We start from the raw sequence: 18,335 nt of genomic DNA on the forward strand, positions 1-18,335 counted from the left end.
ATAGAAAGAAAACACAAAGACAAGAGGACTGATGTAACCCACATTCCAGAGTCTTTTTCCACTAAAAGAAAATGTATGAAAATAACACACTTTAAAAGTACACTCAAGAGCATGAGCTGCAGCTCAGTGCAGAAATAGTATACGCAGGTTAACAATACAGGAAAAATGGGTAAGATTTCATTTTTCTCTGGGCTCCAAGTTACCTGGACTGTCCAGTTGAGATGCTCCATTCCTCTCGCTGCCCAGTACTGCGTGATTTTGATTTGTCTTTGCACACAGGATCAGCATGTTTTGAGGTACGTTTGGCGGGAGGAGATACGTGGCTATCACTCAAGCTAGCATCACTACCTTCATCTTTCTGGAAAGTAAAAAACATCAGGCCATACTTAATTGCCTCATTTTTATGTAACCAAACAGAAGAGGAGGAAACTTGAGCTTAGTAAAAGGGAAGTCTCTATCACCAGCTTGCATGAAATACTAAAAATGTTTATTCTGAAAACATTACCAGAATATTGGATTTTAAATATTAAACTGTTCTATAATACTTCACGTGTATTTCTGAACAAGCATTTGGTTTCTCTAACCCACTGTATTTTGCATATCATACATGACACTGCTACAGTTACGCTACTTGCAAAAGAACTAATAGTGCAGTAAAGAGAAAAAGGCTTTAGGAAAATCAAGATATGTAGAAGCACAGCATGAATTTATTCTACTGATATTATCTCTGCCATTAAAATGCTTAAACAGTCACATTATGTTCTTCCTTCTTGTAAGAGTTTTGCAAGACCTTGTTCTCTTCTTTAGACTGTAAAACACACAGTTAGGACTAACTGAAAGTGGACTTCATACTTTCATGGCACTTTTTGTCTAATATGTTCATTAACAGCATTATACACACCAACAGCGTTAGTCTTAACACCAGTGAGAATCACCTACACACTACCAGAGGGCTTTTCTGTTGTGCTTATCAAAGGTAACGTAACACAAAAATTCAAAGACTGTGGCAAGGGATTACTTCAGAGCTGTATATCAGAAATAGTCAGACAGCAAATTTTGGAGGATCTGCTTCTGTTAAGGAGAACTACAAAAAAAATTTAAAAATATCAACATTCTATAAATTTTATATTCATATATAATTTACAATTGTAGCTTATGGAAACAGCCTTCACTGAAAAAAATCTAAATATCCTCCCTTGCAACAACAGAGTAACCAATTTTCAAACACGAAAGTCCAGGAATTCTTAGTAAGCACTTAAGAACAGAAGATAATTTTACTTATATGAAAGGAGATAATCACAGAAGGCCCATTTGTTCATCAGGCTTATTAACAACAACAATTTGACTTGTACTCCAGAGAATTCAACGTCATCATGTCTCACATACTCAAGAAAATTAAAAAGAAAAAAAGTATTGTTCTGAAGAGAGAAAGAGTATCACAGCACAGTATTTAAAAAGTAGCAAAGCCTAAAGAAGTTCAAATGTACAGGTGCAGCTCCACAGACGCTCAGCGCCACTGAGCCCTGTGACTGGCCCATGCACTCCCTTACCTGGCTGCACCACTCCAACCTTCTTTGATCTTCTTCTGATGTTTCTCTGACCCACCCATAAACCAAACCCACTCAAAAAGCTTCGGAAGTTCACTTTCCTTTGGTTATATTAGCTTCCTACCAGGTTAGCAGGAAGTCAGTGGGTGAGTTGGTGAGGTGAATAATTTCACTGAGGAATCAGATGAGTAAAAAGACAGTGCAAGAAAAAAACATGAGGTGAGGACAGAACCACTGCCTACAGGAAGAGCAAGTTGTGAGTGAAACAGGCTGCCTGCATCATCCCTTAACATTTTGCTCCCCAATTTATATTATTAAAAAATATTAACTAATATTAAATACTTATAATACTAATAAATTAACACTGCATTCCTTATGATATAATCTTTATTTACTGAATATGCTACATGTGGGTTTTACTTATACTATGAATACTTGTAAATACTTTTGGCAATATTTAAAAAAAAGCCACTAAATACTAAAAACTAGTCTTAAATGCTAACTAGCCCATGTTCATGTCTCATTTTAAACATAGTTTTAACTTTGATAATTTTTAGCCTCTCAAGGTAAACCCAGGGAAAGAAAGAGGCCTACGTTAAGATTCAATCTTAACACTCATTTGAGTCTAGTAAAACAAAACCCAGACTTTTTTCTTCCTCATTATTTCACTTCTTTAGGAAGTAAATCAATGTAATTCAATATTTATACCAGATGACCATAATTAAAACTTTAAATTAGATTAAGCAGAATTCAGGATCTAAAACTAAGGCTTAGTCAAAGTGGTAGCAGAGGTAACTATCACACAATACAAAACACCTGCACCTTGCATAGCACTGTAAAATACATGGGCAGACACCCAGATATTTCCATAACTCTGCAACTCCAAACCATCAACTTTTCACAAAATTTTAGTAGTGGACATACTCACTTCTGCATTCTGTAAGCATCCGTGTATGTACTTTACACTTTAATCAGCCACAAGTTTATTTGCAGGCTTAGAGAAATACATCATTACTAACTCAATTTTAGTAATTACTTTCTCAAACTACAAGAGCTGCCCTGTGCAGTACAGAAGCAGAGTTTCAGGGTAAGCCACAGAACCAGTCTTAAACCGGCTAGGCAAGACAGAGAAAATGAAACTAAAAAAAAGAGGAACAAGCATATAATGAACCTTTAGAAGTGCTAACATTAAAGCAATTTTGTGAGCAGTAAAATTAATAATGCACAGGTTCCTATACCTCTTCTACCTCTTTCCCATGTAAAAATCCTAACTCCTCCCAGGTCTTCTGTGACCACCTTTCTCTGCATTTCACCCAGCTACTTGCTTCTGGTCCCAACATTATCTAGTATTCCTCATTTGTCCTATGCATTTATTGGTCAAAGGCAACACAGCAATGTAGTTACTCTGGAGCTACATGCATGTCAAGTGGCCAGCTGGCAGGTAAACCAAAGTATCAGCGATAAGCCTGGAGACAAAATCCACTACATCAGGTCTCCCTCTGCTACTGAGTTACCAATATTCACAAAATTTATAAATGCTGAATATCTTTGAGATCTCTAATTCAGTCAAATGAACAGATACTGGCCAATAGCTTCAAAAACTGGAAGGGCAGGCTAACCGTCAGTGTGATCACATCAGTGCCGCTGCCTAAAGAGCTGGACTAGTAATGAAGGCGTTTACTTAACAGACATGATGATTCCCGGTTATCCTTTGTGTAGGACACTACCTTCAGTTGGGCCTCATTTGCCTGCATATTAACTGTACACAGTAATGTAGCAGGTGCAAAGCAAGTCTAAATTTTGAGACAGTCAAGGCCAAACATTAACTTAAGTTAGGATGCCTGCTGTAGAAGATGCTCTAACATGCAAAATGCTTTACCATGAAGCAGTGACAAAGCTACTACAATGAGAAATCACTGCAATTTAGGTACATCTAATAAGAACCCAAGCTCCATTTTCTAGTTAACAATCTTAAAAATTTGAGCTCTAAGGAAACAAATCACACCTAGACTGCCATCCAGAACATTCACTTACCTACCATAAAATATGGAGATGGAGCTTTCACTACACTCAAGAGACTAACCAAATTGGGATATGCTACAACAAGAAAAAAAGTTAATTTCAATTTGAGAAGCCTTTTCAGAGAGCAGTCTATCCACTGCTTCCTCCCATTTATAGCAAACGAGGTCTAATGATTCCACTGCACTCAGCTTGCTCCCTCAAGTAACTGGGTCTCAAACCATTTATACCTTTTATGATTAAAAACAGTACTTCAGTTTCAACCCAGAAGCTTACTCCTTAACAATATACACATCATGAAAATGTCCTGGGACTAGAAAGAGAAATGTATGATACAACCTCCAAATTTAAAAATTAAGAAATTAATAATGCAATTCCAGAAGTAGGAACCAATGCACTGAACTCCAAGCTCCTAATGGAACACTGCACTGAAGCAAACACACTCACATGATGAGAGAATGCAGAGAATATGAATTAATAAAATCTTAATCATGTCATAAATTGCCTGAAAGCATACCAAAGCCACAAAGAAAAAGCAAGCATGGAAGAATCAAAAAATTAGCTTACATACTGTCGGGTAGTACAAAGAGGTAAAACAGTATTTAGTGCAACGGTATTGATCTAACAGAAATGAGACCTGCTAAACTCGAACTGTGATCCAGAACAACCAGAATCCAGCACAGCTTCTTACAGAAAGCACTTTTACTAACAGTTACAGTTATAGTAAGTAAATAACTGGAGTTAACAGGATACAATCTGTGGTCTAGACTGGCAAGCCAGTCTTCATTATTTTTGGATTCAAGAGTAAAATAGAATGTGTTAGCTGCACTTTCACTGTTGAGCTAAGAGATTCAAGAGCATGAGTCTTGCAGAGGTAGTGGGCAAGCACTGAAAATACATCTTCACTGAAAAGAGTTGACTGCTGATAGTGCTATAACTAGAAAGAAAATCTAAAATGAGTAAGTAAATAAAGCAATAAAATCAATATAGCTGCACAATTACTTATTTTCTCTACTTTGCATGAAAAGGAGAAAGATGGAAAACATGTTTATAACTCACACATTCACAAACAAGCTTTAAAAACACTGCTATAGAATACTACCTGCAGTCTCTTCCATTTCCAACCCTGAATTTCAAAATAATAATTTGACACTAACAGAGCTTAACTTAAAAGACAGGCAAGTGCTTAAGTTTTGAAAGAACACAAACTAGAAATAAATTAATAAAACTGACAACTTCTCAATCTAACCTTTTAGGAAAAAAGTGACACCACCAATACAGCCTTTCAGTGAGACTGAAGGGCACACATACAAAGGGTGGCCTCACTAACAAGGGCTTGCCTTCAGTTATATTACAGGGATCATCTAGCTAAAGCATGATAGCTGATTAATTTTAAAGTTAAAATACAAAGATTACTTCTGGCATAGTGAAGGGAAGTTTGTTTCTTCTGGTTTTAAGCTTGAACCTCCTGGCCAAGAGAATATCCAAAGAACTCACTATGCTGCTGGTCTCAGCATTCCAAGATCTACAGCCCAGCAGTCTTGGTAACACAGGATGAGTATGAACCACTTCTATCCCCATCATTAACAAGTACATAAAGGCAAGTTCATCGAGTTTTTCAGTAAGGGCTGACATTCAAACCACAACCACACCTTGCAATTTCTGAAAAGACTCCATCTAGTTTGCCACAGGTTCAGCTGTACTAAAACACAGGCAGGCAGACATGAATATTTGACTTTTCCACCATGGTCAAACTTGCTCTCCTTGCCATCCACTTTGTGGGTCACACCCTTCACCTAAGCCTCTGACACACCCAGAAAGTTAGCATGATTGCTCACACAACTTCAGAAGTCAGACATGAGAGTTTCCAATCTAATGTCTTAAACCTCTCAGCATCAATGTTTCTCTCTTTGCTATGACCTCTTCCCTTGTCTAAGACATAAAATTAAGACACAATAACATTCTGTCTTCAAGTGATCCATGCTATTCCTCCACATTTTGTTAGAAGTACAAACAATTCTAAATAGTTTTTCTTTCTGGCCCAATGAACAAACATGGAACACCTCAATATTTGCTGTTGTCCCAATAATAACAAAATAAACATTTTCAATAAATGTTTTAGGTACAGGTTTTCAACAGTCTCTACTTCAAACTTTAGTTTATTAGAATCATAGAATAGTTAGGCTTGGAAAGGACCTTAAGATCATCTAGTTCCAATCCCCCTGCCATGGGCTTCTTTGCTTCTGGTATTTAAAAGTAACTTTTTCCTCTCCATTTGACTCTGAAAAGACAACAGTGACTTGGGACATCTCTCAATCTACTTTTACTAACTTTGGAGAAACTGAATCCAGGTCCTACAGTTACTCCTATCATAATTTAAAACGTATTTTGTGAATAACAATGCATCTTCTCAGACGCCCAAGAATATTAATAATCTGGATTAATATTTTAAAAGTATATGTGAAAAAATCCAATCTACCTTTTCCACTAACATGTAAAGTTTTCTGGAAATAGGCAAAAGAGGAAATGCAATACATATTTCAGGGATATTTAATGCATTTAAATAAACATTTTTATCCCAATGGTACAAAAAGATAAAAGTTGTCTTTCCAAAACCTGCATTTAATGAAATATGTGATTGCGTCCCCAGTGTACCAATTAGTTAAGCTGATCACTCATCTTTGCCCTCGGATAACCTTGCCCTCAGTTAACAAATAACTTGTTTTTCTTGTCTTTGAACTATAAGGTCATTGCAAACATACCAAAAAAAATACACCAAAAACACTTTCTGTCCAGTGATTGTGGATAAACCACTTGCCTCCTTGTGTATCAGTTTCTGCAGAGGTAAAAAGTATGTATTAAAACGTGAATTTCTACAAATTTATCCCATTAAAGATCTACTTTAAGATCTGTTGATGAAAGTTAGGTAAGAGCTAGGTATCCTTCCTAATGCATTTTTGGGCTAGGCATAATAAGCAATTAAAAATCAAAAGGCTTCACAATCTCTCTGAGATATTTTTAGTTTTACTCTTATTTGGTTCCAAGTCCTAGTAAGTAGATCAAACAAATTTTCTGCCACGTCATCTGACCAGAATTTAATAAATCCCTTCAAATCCTGTTTCTTTTTCTTATGTTCCCTACTTTGCTATATAGTATCTTCACCACAAAGAAAAAAAAAAAAAAGGACTAAAACTGTCCTTTCTGCTCATGACATATTTTCAGTAGCTGAAACCCTCTCATCGGCGTGCCCAAACTAAGGACCACACCTTGCCTTACACATCTGCACTATGTCCTAATTTCAGGATGACACATTGCACTGCCCACTCCCTCCAGCACCAACACATCCTAACAAGCTCCTCTTCCCTCCCCACCCCAACCCACATTATCCTGGCAAATGCCCTCAGCCCCTCTTCCACGGGAGGACTGGCTACCTGCTTGGTGGGAAGAAGTAAGACCTGATGCACTTGCATGGGGGAAGACGGTAACATGACTCAACTCGAAGTTGCAGGATAATACAGTAGGCTGTATTCATGTCTGTAAAGTATGTACTGCCACATACTAAATATCTAACTTCATGTCCTAAAAATCTAGTGTAAGTATACTGCCTGTGCCTTCAAATGACAAGAAGCTGGGGGGAAGGGGAGGGAGAAAAACGTATTTCCATTAAAGCACATTAACTACCATACTAATAACTTCAAGTTTCATTAAGGACCTTGTGTGTCAACCTTACTGATAGCTTAAGAAGAGCTAAAGTTGGCTTAAAAGAACTCATCTCCTCCTTGCAGTTCTCTCATTTTCACTTGTTTGCACACAGTCATTTACTGGCTTTCCACAAGTGTTAAGGAAAAATAACAAGAGTCATGCTTAAGTGCTTGATGATCTTGGAATAAACAACTATTAATGCTGTATTTCATTGGTGATAATGACCCTAAAGAATATCTCAAGTGCAGGATGATCGAAATACTTTTAACACTCAGCTTCTGCGGTATTTTTCAGTACTTAATGCTTACATCAATAACAGCCATTAAGAATACAAAGAATATCATCATCTAGACTTTTTCTGAAAAAAAAAAATAAATTCTTTCCAACTCGTCCAGGTAAAAGCCCCTGATTTTTTTGCACAAGAAGATATGCTTCATTTTTTCAACAGACCTCCATTATATTTTCTGGAACTCTCCAATTCTAGAATTACAGGTTATTTAATACATACGAAAACTGTGGAGAGAAGTTTAAAGTTTACAAGTCAAAAATAGAAACTGCTACCTACAACACTGTTCAGTGGGAATTTTCACACTTGCAAACATTCCCTCTGTCTTCGACAGAAAAAGACACCCATTCATATCCAAGTTGAGTGCCCTCCAATGACTTTTGGTCTGACAACCAAAAAAATCTTGCAATCTGTGGCCTAGTTGTGGATTCACGAAGGAAAGGGAGAATCAGCTACAGAGAAGCCTCTGACAAACTATGACAGAGCTCATAAACAGCAAGCCGAGGTTTGTCCTCAACCCAGCATTACTGCTCCTCTCCAAGCATTTCCACCACAAGCGTTCCTCTCCCCTCCTTTGTGCCTTCACTAAAACTAGGGTGATATTGTGACCAGCAGGCGGAGGGAGGTGATTCTCACCCTTTGCTCTCATGAGACCCCACCCACAGTACTGCATCCAGCTCTGGGGCCCCAGTGCAAGAAGGATGTGGAGCTGCTGGAGCAAGTTCAAAGGAGGCCACAAAGATGCTTAGAGGGCTGGAGCACCTCTCATATGGTGACAGGCTCAGAGAGTTGGGGTTGTTCAGCCTGGAGAAGGCTCCAGGGAGACCTCAGAGCAGTCTCCAGTGCCTAAAGGGGCCAACAAGAAACATGCAGAGGTGCTTTTGACATGGGGATATAGTGACAGGAGATGGGGAAATGGATTTAAACTTTAACTGAAAGAGAGAGATTTAGATTAGATTTTAGGAAGAAATTCTTCCCTGTGAGGGTGGTGAGGAGCTGAGACAGGTTTTCCAGAGAAGTTGTGGCTGCCCCATCCCTGGCAGTGTTCAAGGCCAGGTTGGATGGGGCTTGGAGTAACCTGGGAAGGTGCCTCTACCCATGCAGAGGGTAGGTAGGATGCTATGATTGTGAACTTTCAGCTGATAATCATACAATCACAGAATGGTTTGGGCTGGAAAGGACCTTAAGATCATCTAGTTCCAACCTCCCTGCCATGGGCAGGGACGCCTGACACTAGATCATGTCACCCAAGGCTCCATCCACCCCAGCCTCAAACACTGCCAGGGACAGGGCATTTATGTCTTCAGGCAATCTGTTCCAGTTCCTCACCACCCTCAAGGTAAAAAAATTCTTCCTTTTATCTAACCTGAACTTCCCCTGCTTAAGTTAAAACCCATTACCCCTTGTCTTATCACTACAGTCCCTGATGAAGAGTCTCTCTTCGATATCCTTGTAGGCCCCCTTCAATCAGAGGGAAGGATGGGAGGCAAGGGGAAGCAGGAGGATGTGGGGAAGAGGGTTAGTTTGAGCCAAACCAGTAACCTGATCCTGATCCAGCTGATCAAATGGCCAGCAAGCATTAGTGTTGGCAAGTCTATTTGTTTTCACAATTAAGGAGTTAACTGCTTGCAGCACACATGAAATCACACACCTTCAGAAAAGCAAGTCTCCACAGAAAAGGTTTCTACTTGCTGCATGGGAGTCCACACCTCACTCAGAAGTTTTTTTAGAAATCTACATAACAGAAGTTTTTAAAACCACTGATTTTCCTAATTTATCACTGAAGGAATACTAAAAGCAAGGCATTTTTAGTCAGAACCACATTAACCACTTCCATGTGTTTCTAGATCATGTTAACTAAGACTTTTAAAGCAAAAACTGTATTTATGTAAACATTCAAGAATAATTACAATTTGGAAGTGGAAAAAATTAAAACAGTCAAACAACAAGTTTGTTCCCTACCCTTAGTCCTCGAAAATCCATCTTGTTTCTGCAGAAAAAAAACCATCCCAAAGGAAGTCTGGAGGACATGGCCTCCTTTCAGTGCTATTATAAACCTAAGTAAAGATGCAGAATGATCTGAATGAAGATAGCATGTAGAAGAACAGAGAGAACCCCTGGCACAGAGAGGTCCCTAAAGTTTAGACATGACCAAGTACTCGAGTCAGTAAACTAAGCAAGGATGCATCTGCAGCAAGTGCCACTACAGGAAGGTGGCCTTCTGTGTGAAATTAAAAAACAAAATATGTTTTTTAATGATACAAAACTTCTGTATCTCCAGCTACAATGCACCTGAAGACAGTATTTCAAAAGAAAAATAAAATAAAATCATAATATGAAATCTTACATTTAATGTATTTTAAATCATAATAAAAACAACATTCAAGGTCTGAAAGATACATCAGAGAAATAATAGAAGGTAGTTATTAAGTATTTGGAATAAGAGATTGCTGAAGCACAACAACAAATTTTCATGAAAGTAATCTCTTCCACTGTTACAGAAAAAACAGCTTCTATATTTCAGGTTATTTAAATGGCTTGGCTCAACTACTTACCCATTTAAAATGAAGCACTTGACTGGAGGTTGAAGAAGAGCAAAAAGCCCATTCCCACATTACGAAAATGCCCAAACTGAACTATCTGCTCCTAGTGCAACTGGGCATAAACCTTTCCACCAAAGCTTTACATTAGTTTGGTCATCGGCCACAAAATTCGTAACAGGCTACAAAAACTATGGAACATGGACAAGCTCATAAACTCTGTATTTCTGGTACAAGTACTAAAGCTACCTCTTTCATACCTAGTTCAACTGGAGTTGAAGCTACTATAGCATAAACATACTCAACAGTGCAAAATGAAAAAGCTTACAGAAGGTAACACATTCATCTTAAAACTGGTTGAAAAGTGGCCTGTTTTAATAGCTACCAAACAAGAAGAAATTAAATTTATTCAGGAAACGAGTCTATGCAAGTATAAATGCAAAACAACAACCAAATAATTTAAAGCAAAATGAATGGTTAAAATAAGCCATGACTATTCCAAAGGTAATAAAGATGGTATTTTAAGAGTAAACTCAGAGATGGAAAAATTGTTTAGAAAAAGCAGCAAGGCATGAAGGCTACAAAAAAAAAATAAAAAGAATAAAAAAAGCTGAAAAAACATTGTCAGCTCCCTTTGCAGTAAGTGGGCTCATGAGTGATACTACCCACACACATCATAACATATTAACACTAAAACATCTAATGAACAATCAGCGACCTTTAAAATGGCCACACCTACAGTGAAAGCTTCACTGATGCCTACTTGCTGGGTGCTTTGGTTTGAGAAGGGGTTTATAAAGTTTTACAGCAAAATCATTTAAACTATCAATAGATTGGAATGAAAACTTTCCCACACTATATAGCAAATGCTCAACGATTTAGGGTGGGATACGCAGAACTATACCACATCCAATTGAAACTGCAGGGGGATGGAGGTGGTCAGAATGTAATTACCTGAGCTAATTATCCTGCATAACCCCAAATTGTACGCCAGTCTTGCAGAAATTGTCATGAGATCTCTCAGCAATGAGTTCAGCATTCTGCTTTAAGTTTAAACTTAGAGTCAGTAGTTGGAGAAGCAGCTTTTATTAATATTACTTTGGGACAAGCCCAGTATTCAGAGGAAGCAATGCAGCACACTAAATATCAACACCATTTCCTGAGTACTCTTTGGAGGTCCTACTCACTCACTGGATTAGTCCCTGGATTGCTTCCCTTTAAGGCCCGCTAACAGTGTGAGAGCAAAGATAGCCAGCTTCAAACATGATGCACGTGCCTCCCAAACCAAACTGTGCACACTGTGGAGGTGTCCTGACTTCAGATAGTGGCCCAGACTGATTTGGCAAGATAAATAGGAAGAAATTAAACTCAGGACACCCCTTTGGAAACATGGAAGGATTACAAATGCTGACTGTATGGTATTTTGACAGAAACTTGGACATAGATTGCTTCCAACAATTGCTCAATTTCCCATGCTACTAAGGAACAGACTGCACAATTCATTTTAGATCACTGATTCTCTCCTGCTAAGTCCCAAAAGAGCAGCAGACCACTAAACCAGAAAAAACTCGACATTTTATTACGCACTGAAAAGATTAATTTTTGGGGGGAATTTTCCTTTATATGAAATTGTTTGGAATAACTTCATAAAGCTCTCTATTTCAGGATGTATTTCAAAGAACTGTAAAAGCATTAGCCTCGGCACCTTTATTGATGTGACTGTAAACGCCAACAGTAAGACAATGCAGTTCCTTAAAAACGTAGTTATTTGCTTTTATTGCCCTGAAGAGCTTTACGGGGTGGGGGGTGTTGAGTCAGCAAGTGTAATTTTTCCAGCATGTGGAGGAAACTCTAACTTTTTCTATCACTTTAATTAAAGCCGGAGAACACATCCAGAACACTGTAAGACTCTTTGCAAAGACAACAAAGAAATATGTTAATCTGAATCAGGCTCTCTCATAAAGGAAAATTTAATTTTTAGAAAGCTCTAAGGGGTGCATTGAAAGCTAGTATTTTAAAAGAAATAATTCTTTTTTAAGTTCATTTTCTGTATTTTCAACAGCTGACCATTACAGATTTTTTAAGAAGTAAAGCCTATCAATGAGCTTACACTATAAAAACTACATTATCACCCAGAAATCAGAAAAAAATATTTATTGTTACAGACTGAGAAATTACAGTAAGAGACACTAAAATATACTGAGCAAGGAAATGCTGCTTAGCTTTATGCCTTCCCACACTACTGCACTCAATGTCAATCCCCAAGTCCATGTTTGCTGCTGTTAGCAATTAAGTACAATGGAGAGCTCTAGGTTGCCACCAAGTAAGTCGAATAATGTTGGCAGTACTACTTTTAGCTAGGATCGTGTGTTACAATTATCACAGTGCCCTCAAGGAGCTCTTAAGGCACTGCTAATGCTTTCTTGACTAATTAAATTAAGCTAATCTTGTATACATTTCTAAAATGTCTAATAGGCTGATACAATTTTAAGTGTTTATTTTACAATAAATTCATTAGTTTTCTTGATCAACATTTTTGTGTTTTCAGATGCCTGAGAAAAATCATTTCAATTGCAAATAAGTGTTACCACAATCACAGCTCAATCTCTCAAAACAGCAGACAACAGTAAATCTAAAACACAAATTTAATCAGTTATAGTCACAGTATCCTCAATTCTTTCATAGTGTGAATGAAGTCTACTGGATTTGTTAAGTCTCATGCTACAGTTCTATGTTTCTGAAAACTTCGGAAGATTTTAGGCACTTTTCTCATCAGAATGCTTTAATATAAAACCATATCACTTCCCAAATTTTAATGCTAGAAGGGAAAAAATACATATAATTCATCTAAAGACAGAATATAAATGTATGTAAGGATAGCTTCAATTTCTATTAAATAGTGTATAAACCAATCCTGGAAACAAGAACAAAACATAGCCCAGTTTTTCCTCTCCAGTACCCTCTCTGTACACTCCACTATGACATCATTTCAGAGAATAAACTTCCTGGCTCCTTGATCCATTTAGTGAGGGATTTTGCTCATTTTAATCTGGCTTCTGGTTAGTGGACACACATGTACTTATCTCTATCACTGAACGCATGGTCACCAATCAATAATTCAAAACTGTTTACTTTTCAAAGACTGACATCATTGCTTTCTCAAGATGAGCAAGTAGTACAGAGGGAATACAGAGGATACAATAAAAGCATTTAGACAATTACAGCCCGTTTCCACAGAATGTGTGTTGCTTCCAGATTCAGATCAAACAAAAACGGACACTATTAATATGTAACTAGACATAATATTGAACAGGAAGACTAGAAACTAGTTCTTGGGAGAGGAGAGATTCAAGCTTGTCCTTCTAAATGTATGCAAAACAAACCAAACCCTATGTATACCAGGAAAAGCCTGGAAATAAAAAGGAGAAGGAAGGAAAAGGAAATAGATATAAAAAAGGTGGAAAGCAACTCCTAACCCCTCATCTGGTCTAATCAGCATCCTACAGGATACCATTAGATTGCTGAGTTTCTGCTGCTAATAAGGAACAAATAGACGATCTTTCCAAATACATTCTGAAAGGTAATTACAATCATTGCCACTGAAGAGCATTTCTCTGGGAGTCCGAGTCAGAACCTCTCTGGAAGAAAATTAAGTCACACAGTGCAAATAAGAAGCGTACCATCTCTGCCAGAGCTCCAAATTCTAGCTGCCCATTAACCCAATTAACTGCTGATAGTAAGGCTGGTTTCCCGACGTGACACCCAAAAGATTTCAAAAGGACACACTGTTCCAGTCAACTTTGGAAAAAAAAAAAAAATACATACAACTGCATGAAAACAATCCCAGGGCACTTTCTGCACAAAACAGCCTCGCTATCTGTCTCCCGACAGTTGCTTCCAAAAGCAAAGGCTTTGTCTTCCTACTGCTATACTTATTCATGTTCTACTCGCTGAAATCCTCCTCTGGCACTACTTCAAGAAGATTCAGGAGCTCAAGAGAAAGACGCTGTATCACTGACAAATAGTTACCATCTGGGAAATAAAAACAGCTGTACAAAGACAACTGTAAAATACAGTGGGATATATATATTCTACAAAATTCACTAGGAGAAACAGAAATAAATAAATACATAAAAAGCTCTCCCAGGATAACTTCTGCTCACCTTTGGCAATCACATCTTAAAAATAAAACTGCCTCAAATACATGAGACCTGTTGTGAAGTGAAACAAGCCCACTGCCATAGACCAGAACATACACTTAACTGTAGAAGAAATGCTTTTTTAGAAGCTTGGGCAATATCCTGGGATGCATTTACAGATCTTGTGACAATGTTTTGCACAATCTCCTTTCCTTACACCATGACAATAACATAATTTAAACGTTTTAATGATCTGTAGTATAAAAATACTAGTCATAGATGAAAAATATTTGGCAAGAAGCCTAAGCTGTAGGTTTTTTCAGCAGCAGTAAACTCCCTGCAAAGTAAACCAGTAAAGGTTACACTAAAACTTTGCCTCACATACCGCAAGACCCACAATATGAATAAACAGAAACTGCACACTAGAACAAGCAGAACAGCTTTTTACAGCCATGGTGCTGCATCCCCATGAGTCTAATGAAATTAAACGAGGAAGAAATAGGGGACAAGGAGGAAAAGTACAATGGAGGAAGAGAGTAACTGTGAAGCATGAAAGAGCTGAAAGAGAAGCACAGAAGGCATAGAATACCTAGTCAGAGTTTTTTGGGGAGGTTGTAGGGGGGCAGGTCTGTTTTGTTTTGGGGGTTGTTTGGGATTTTTTAGTATTTTAAAACTAAAAGTATGGAGCTGAAGGTTTTGTGACAGTTCCAGGTGTCATCCTTCTGATCTGCCTCTGGCTGCTATTACTGTTTTTCTGCTTGTCGAACTTCCTCCTTAGCAGAGGCTGGGACATGGCCAATTGGTACAACACTGTCAAATGCTTTGACCCTCAATTTTCCCTTCCATATTTACATTGCTTTTAAAATATGTATGCAGATCAGGCAACTACAAACACTAATTTAAATCTTCAAAGCAATACATCAAGTTCTACCAATGGAAAGAAAAAAAGCCATGCTTATAATTAAAAAAAATAGGTGTTGTCAACAGATCTGTTTAGAGACAACAAAGGGAAAAAAAAAACAAGCCTCTGAATTCTTTCTGCCAATTAGAATTTACCAAACGTTAATTTTCCAGATGAGGCCGTACTATTCACTTGCCATTAGCCAGTACAAACGAAGCCATTGTAGTAAGTTGGAAATTTTACGTTAGGAAAGCAATCAACTTAAACCTGACGGCAAAATTACTCCCTTCCCGTTTTGGGGGCTGGGGTGTTACGAAAAGGGGGGAACCTTCTCAAACACCAACTCCGCCGGAAACGAGGTCATTTAAGGGAAAAGAAAACATACACATACATATATAGATATACATGGGAAGGAGGGCTACGAAGTTGCTGCGGGCGCAGCTCCCAACTTTTGTCTGGCGGCCGGCGCAGCGCCGGGCGCGGCCGCAGGGGGAGCCCCGCGCCGTCGCCGGACCCCCGCCCGCTGCCGCCGGCCCTGCCCGCCACAGGCACCGGCACTAGCGGGGCAGTAACTTCGTCCCCCGCGGCCCCAGCCGCCCCCATACCCTGTCAGCGGCACCGGCCTTTCCCCACCGAGCAGGGAACCCAGTTGGGACGCAACGGGTAGCTCTCCGCAGCTGGCCTCCCGCGTCCCCGAGCTCCCCGCCCGCTCAACGGTCCAACAGTCCCTCCTCACCCCGGCTCCCCGCCGGCTCCGCCGTCCTTCCTCTTTCCCTCGAGCCGACAGCCGGCTCAACACCCCCCCACCCCCTCCTCCAGCGCCCGTACCCGGCCCCCCCCGACAGTAGCGGCGCTGTCCCCAGCGACACCCCCGCCGAGGCCCTCGCTGCTGCCGCTGTCCCCCCGCCGCCGTCTCCCTCCCCGTTCCCCGTGAACCCGCCGGTCCTCACCCGCGCTGCCGCCGTCTCTTCCAGCCCGGCCGCATCTGCCTTGGTGCCCCGTTTGGAGGAGCGGGTGCGGGACGAGATGAAATGGCTGCCGGCTCCGGCCGCAGCGGCCGCCGCTTTGCCCAGGGGGCGCAAAGAGCTCTTCCTGGTGTTCACCATGGCCCCGGGGAGGGGGCACACGGGGGGACGCCGCCGCTGCCGCCGCCGCCGGCGCGGAGGGAGGAGGGAGGGCGGACAGGCGGGGGATCGGGTAGGGAGGGGAAGGGGAGGGAAAGGGGGAAAGGGGGGAGGGGGCGGAAGATAAAAAGTGCCGCGGGGAAGCCGGTCTGCCGGGCAGAGCCACAGACAGAGCCGCGCCGGCTCCTCCCGTCGCTGCCACAGCCTTCTCGGCTCAGCCTCGCACTAACTGGCCGCCATTACTGCCCCTTCTCCCTTTCTCTTCTCGGTCCGCAGCGAGGCCGCCGGTTGCCGCGAGGGGGAGCTGCGGCGCCGCTGCCGCCGCGCGCAGACAGAGGCGGCCCCCGTTGCGTACGCTCTAGCACGGCACCGGCGCGCTCTATGGGCTTGGCGCTGGCCCCCGGGAGGAGGTGGCGGGCGGCGCTGTCCGCTGGGAGCGCGGCGGCGGTGGTAGTGGAGGGTCAGGCTCCGCTGCCTCGCTGGGCCCATGCGCCGGGTCCCCGGCGAGCGCTGCCGGGGTCGCCCCTCGCAACCGGAGAGACGGTGACTGAAGGCTTCGCAGTAGGCGGGGCGGCTTCCAGGGAAGCCGGGGCGGGAGGTGAGCTGTCCTGTCAGGCTGAGGGGAGCGGCGGAGCCCGGGAGCAGCGGCTGCGGTACTAGCCCCGCGACAGGGCCCGAGCGGCCTCTGAAGCCCAGGGCCGAAGCCTTTCGGGATCTGGCGAGCAGCCGGATGGGCCTGGCCTTGCGCTCCCGGCGGGCGATGTAGCCGCCGCCGCCGCCTCCTGAAGGCTGAAGGCGAGGGATGAGGGTGCGCTTAGGTGAGGAGTTCAGGGGCGTCGCGGGGGTGAAAGGCGACACCTTTTACAGCCGAGAAGGGTGCTCTGCCGCGGGGCTGGGGACTCCAGCCTGCGGCTCCGCTCGCCCAGGAAGGCTGGCTCGACAGCTGTAGCGAACGGACCCTCCATGGATAGAATCTCCCCAATTTCCCATTGGAAACTATTGCACAGCCTGGTGAATCTCCCTATTAAGAAATCACCTTGATAGCCAGGCTGCCAGGAATGAGCCCTTGCTTTGCCTGCCGTACAAGTCACAATAACATCTTCTGTATTTTGCCCAGTAGCCTCAACTTGCATTTGGCGTTCCTTGCTTGGCTGGAAAGATTTTTTTCTCACCTCCCTCTATCACAAATCAAATAACCCCAATTTACAGGGAATAAGAATTGTAGGTATTAGAGTACATTGAATGCCTAAATGCTGTTCAGACTATTCATTAACTATAATCCAATCCCTACTCACTGGTGCACAGGGAGAATCACTTCGTTCTCACCACAACTTGTTGCCCTTTCTTGAACAGTGCTTGCACGTAAGCCCCGAAACCAAAACCTATGTAAAAGAAATGTAGCTGAGTAATACAAGTGTAGAAATGTAGGTGACAAAGTACCAACCTTTTGATTTTCACACTGATTTGTTTGGCACCGCTGGCCAAGTTATTTCAGTTGCTTTCTGCTTCTTTAACAAGAAAGAATAGTACAATAAAATTACTGATCACATGGCTCTGGCTGTTAGGCTTGAGCAAGCTTTATCAAAGTATTTTTATTGTTCAAAGATGGAAAGTGCAATCATGTTTTAGTAAAGAACAGTAAATGCAAAAACTGTTATTCCACTTTACCTGTATACTCCCACATCTTTTCAAGATTAGTGTCTGAAAAAGAATGGTAGAGCATATGCTTAAAAATACAAAATACGCAACAATGACATTAGGCTATATAATAAGAAAATGGGCTATTTAGATTTCCAAGCAAAAGTGTTCCTACTGTGAACAGCAACAAATTTTCATTTTTATGAGATACTGCACAGTACAGTGTGTTTTGGTGCAGGAATTACGGTATTTTTCTCATCTGATATTCTCTGTTTAAGGTTTTGAATGTGCATTAGCAAACGTACTTCATCTCCTGTTCAAGAATCTGCAGGGTCTTTAAAAAGTGGAGTTGTTCTGCTCCATGAGATCAGTTATATTTTATATCCTTTGTTTCTTCATTTAGTTGTTTAAAGGTTATGAAAGAATGTAGCAATTTCAT

At 41.1% G+C, this 18,335-nt stretch overlaps 1 protein-coding gene across 4 annotated transcripts in view; it reads right to left on the reverse strand.

Moving 5' to 3' along the window:
* Positions 1–16,615, reverse strand: part of ATAD2B (ATPase family AAA domain containing 2B) — a 79,469-nt gene extending 62,854 nt beyond the window's left edge. The window contains exons 1-2 of one of the 4 annotated variants that reach the window (XM_061460938.1): positions 16,085–16,615; positions 204–358 (exon numbers count right to left, since the gene is read on the reverse strand). In XM_061460938.1, the coding sequence (XP_061316922.1) occupies positions 204–358; positions 16,085–16,240 (311 nt within the window). In that variant the 5' untranslated portion in view covers positions 16,241–16,615. Of the gene's footprint in view, positions 1–203; positions 359–16,084 lie in introns of those variants that run through there. The other 3 variants (XM_061460939.1, XM_061460937.1, XM_061460940.1) reach the window with 3 other exon arrangements.
* Between the last annotated feature and the right edge of the window lie 1,720 nt (positions 16,616–18,335).

Source organism: Pezoporus flaviventris, unplaced genomic scaffold (genome assembly GCF_033815535.1).
Source record: "Pezoporus flaviventris isolate CSIRO_AGI_PZ_B2104156 unplaced genomic scaffold, CSIRO_AGI_Pfla_v1 ptg000031l, whole genome shotgun sequence".
Taxonomy (NCBI): Eukaryota; Metazoa; Chordata; class Aves; order Psittaciformes; family Psittacidae; genus Pezoporus; species Pezoporus flaviventris.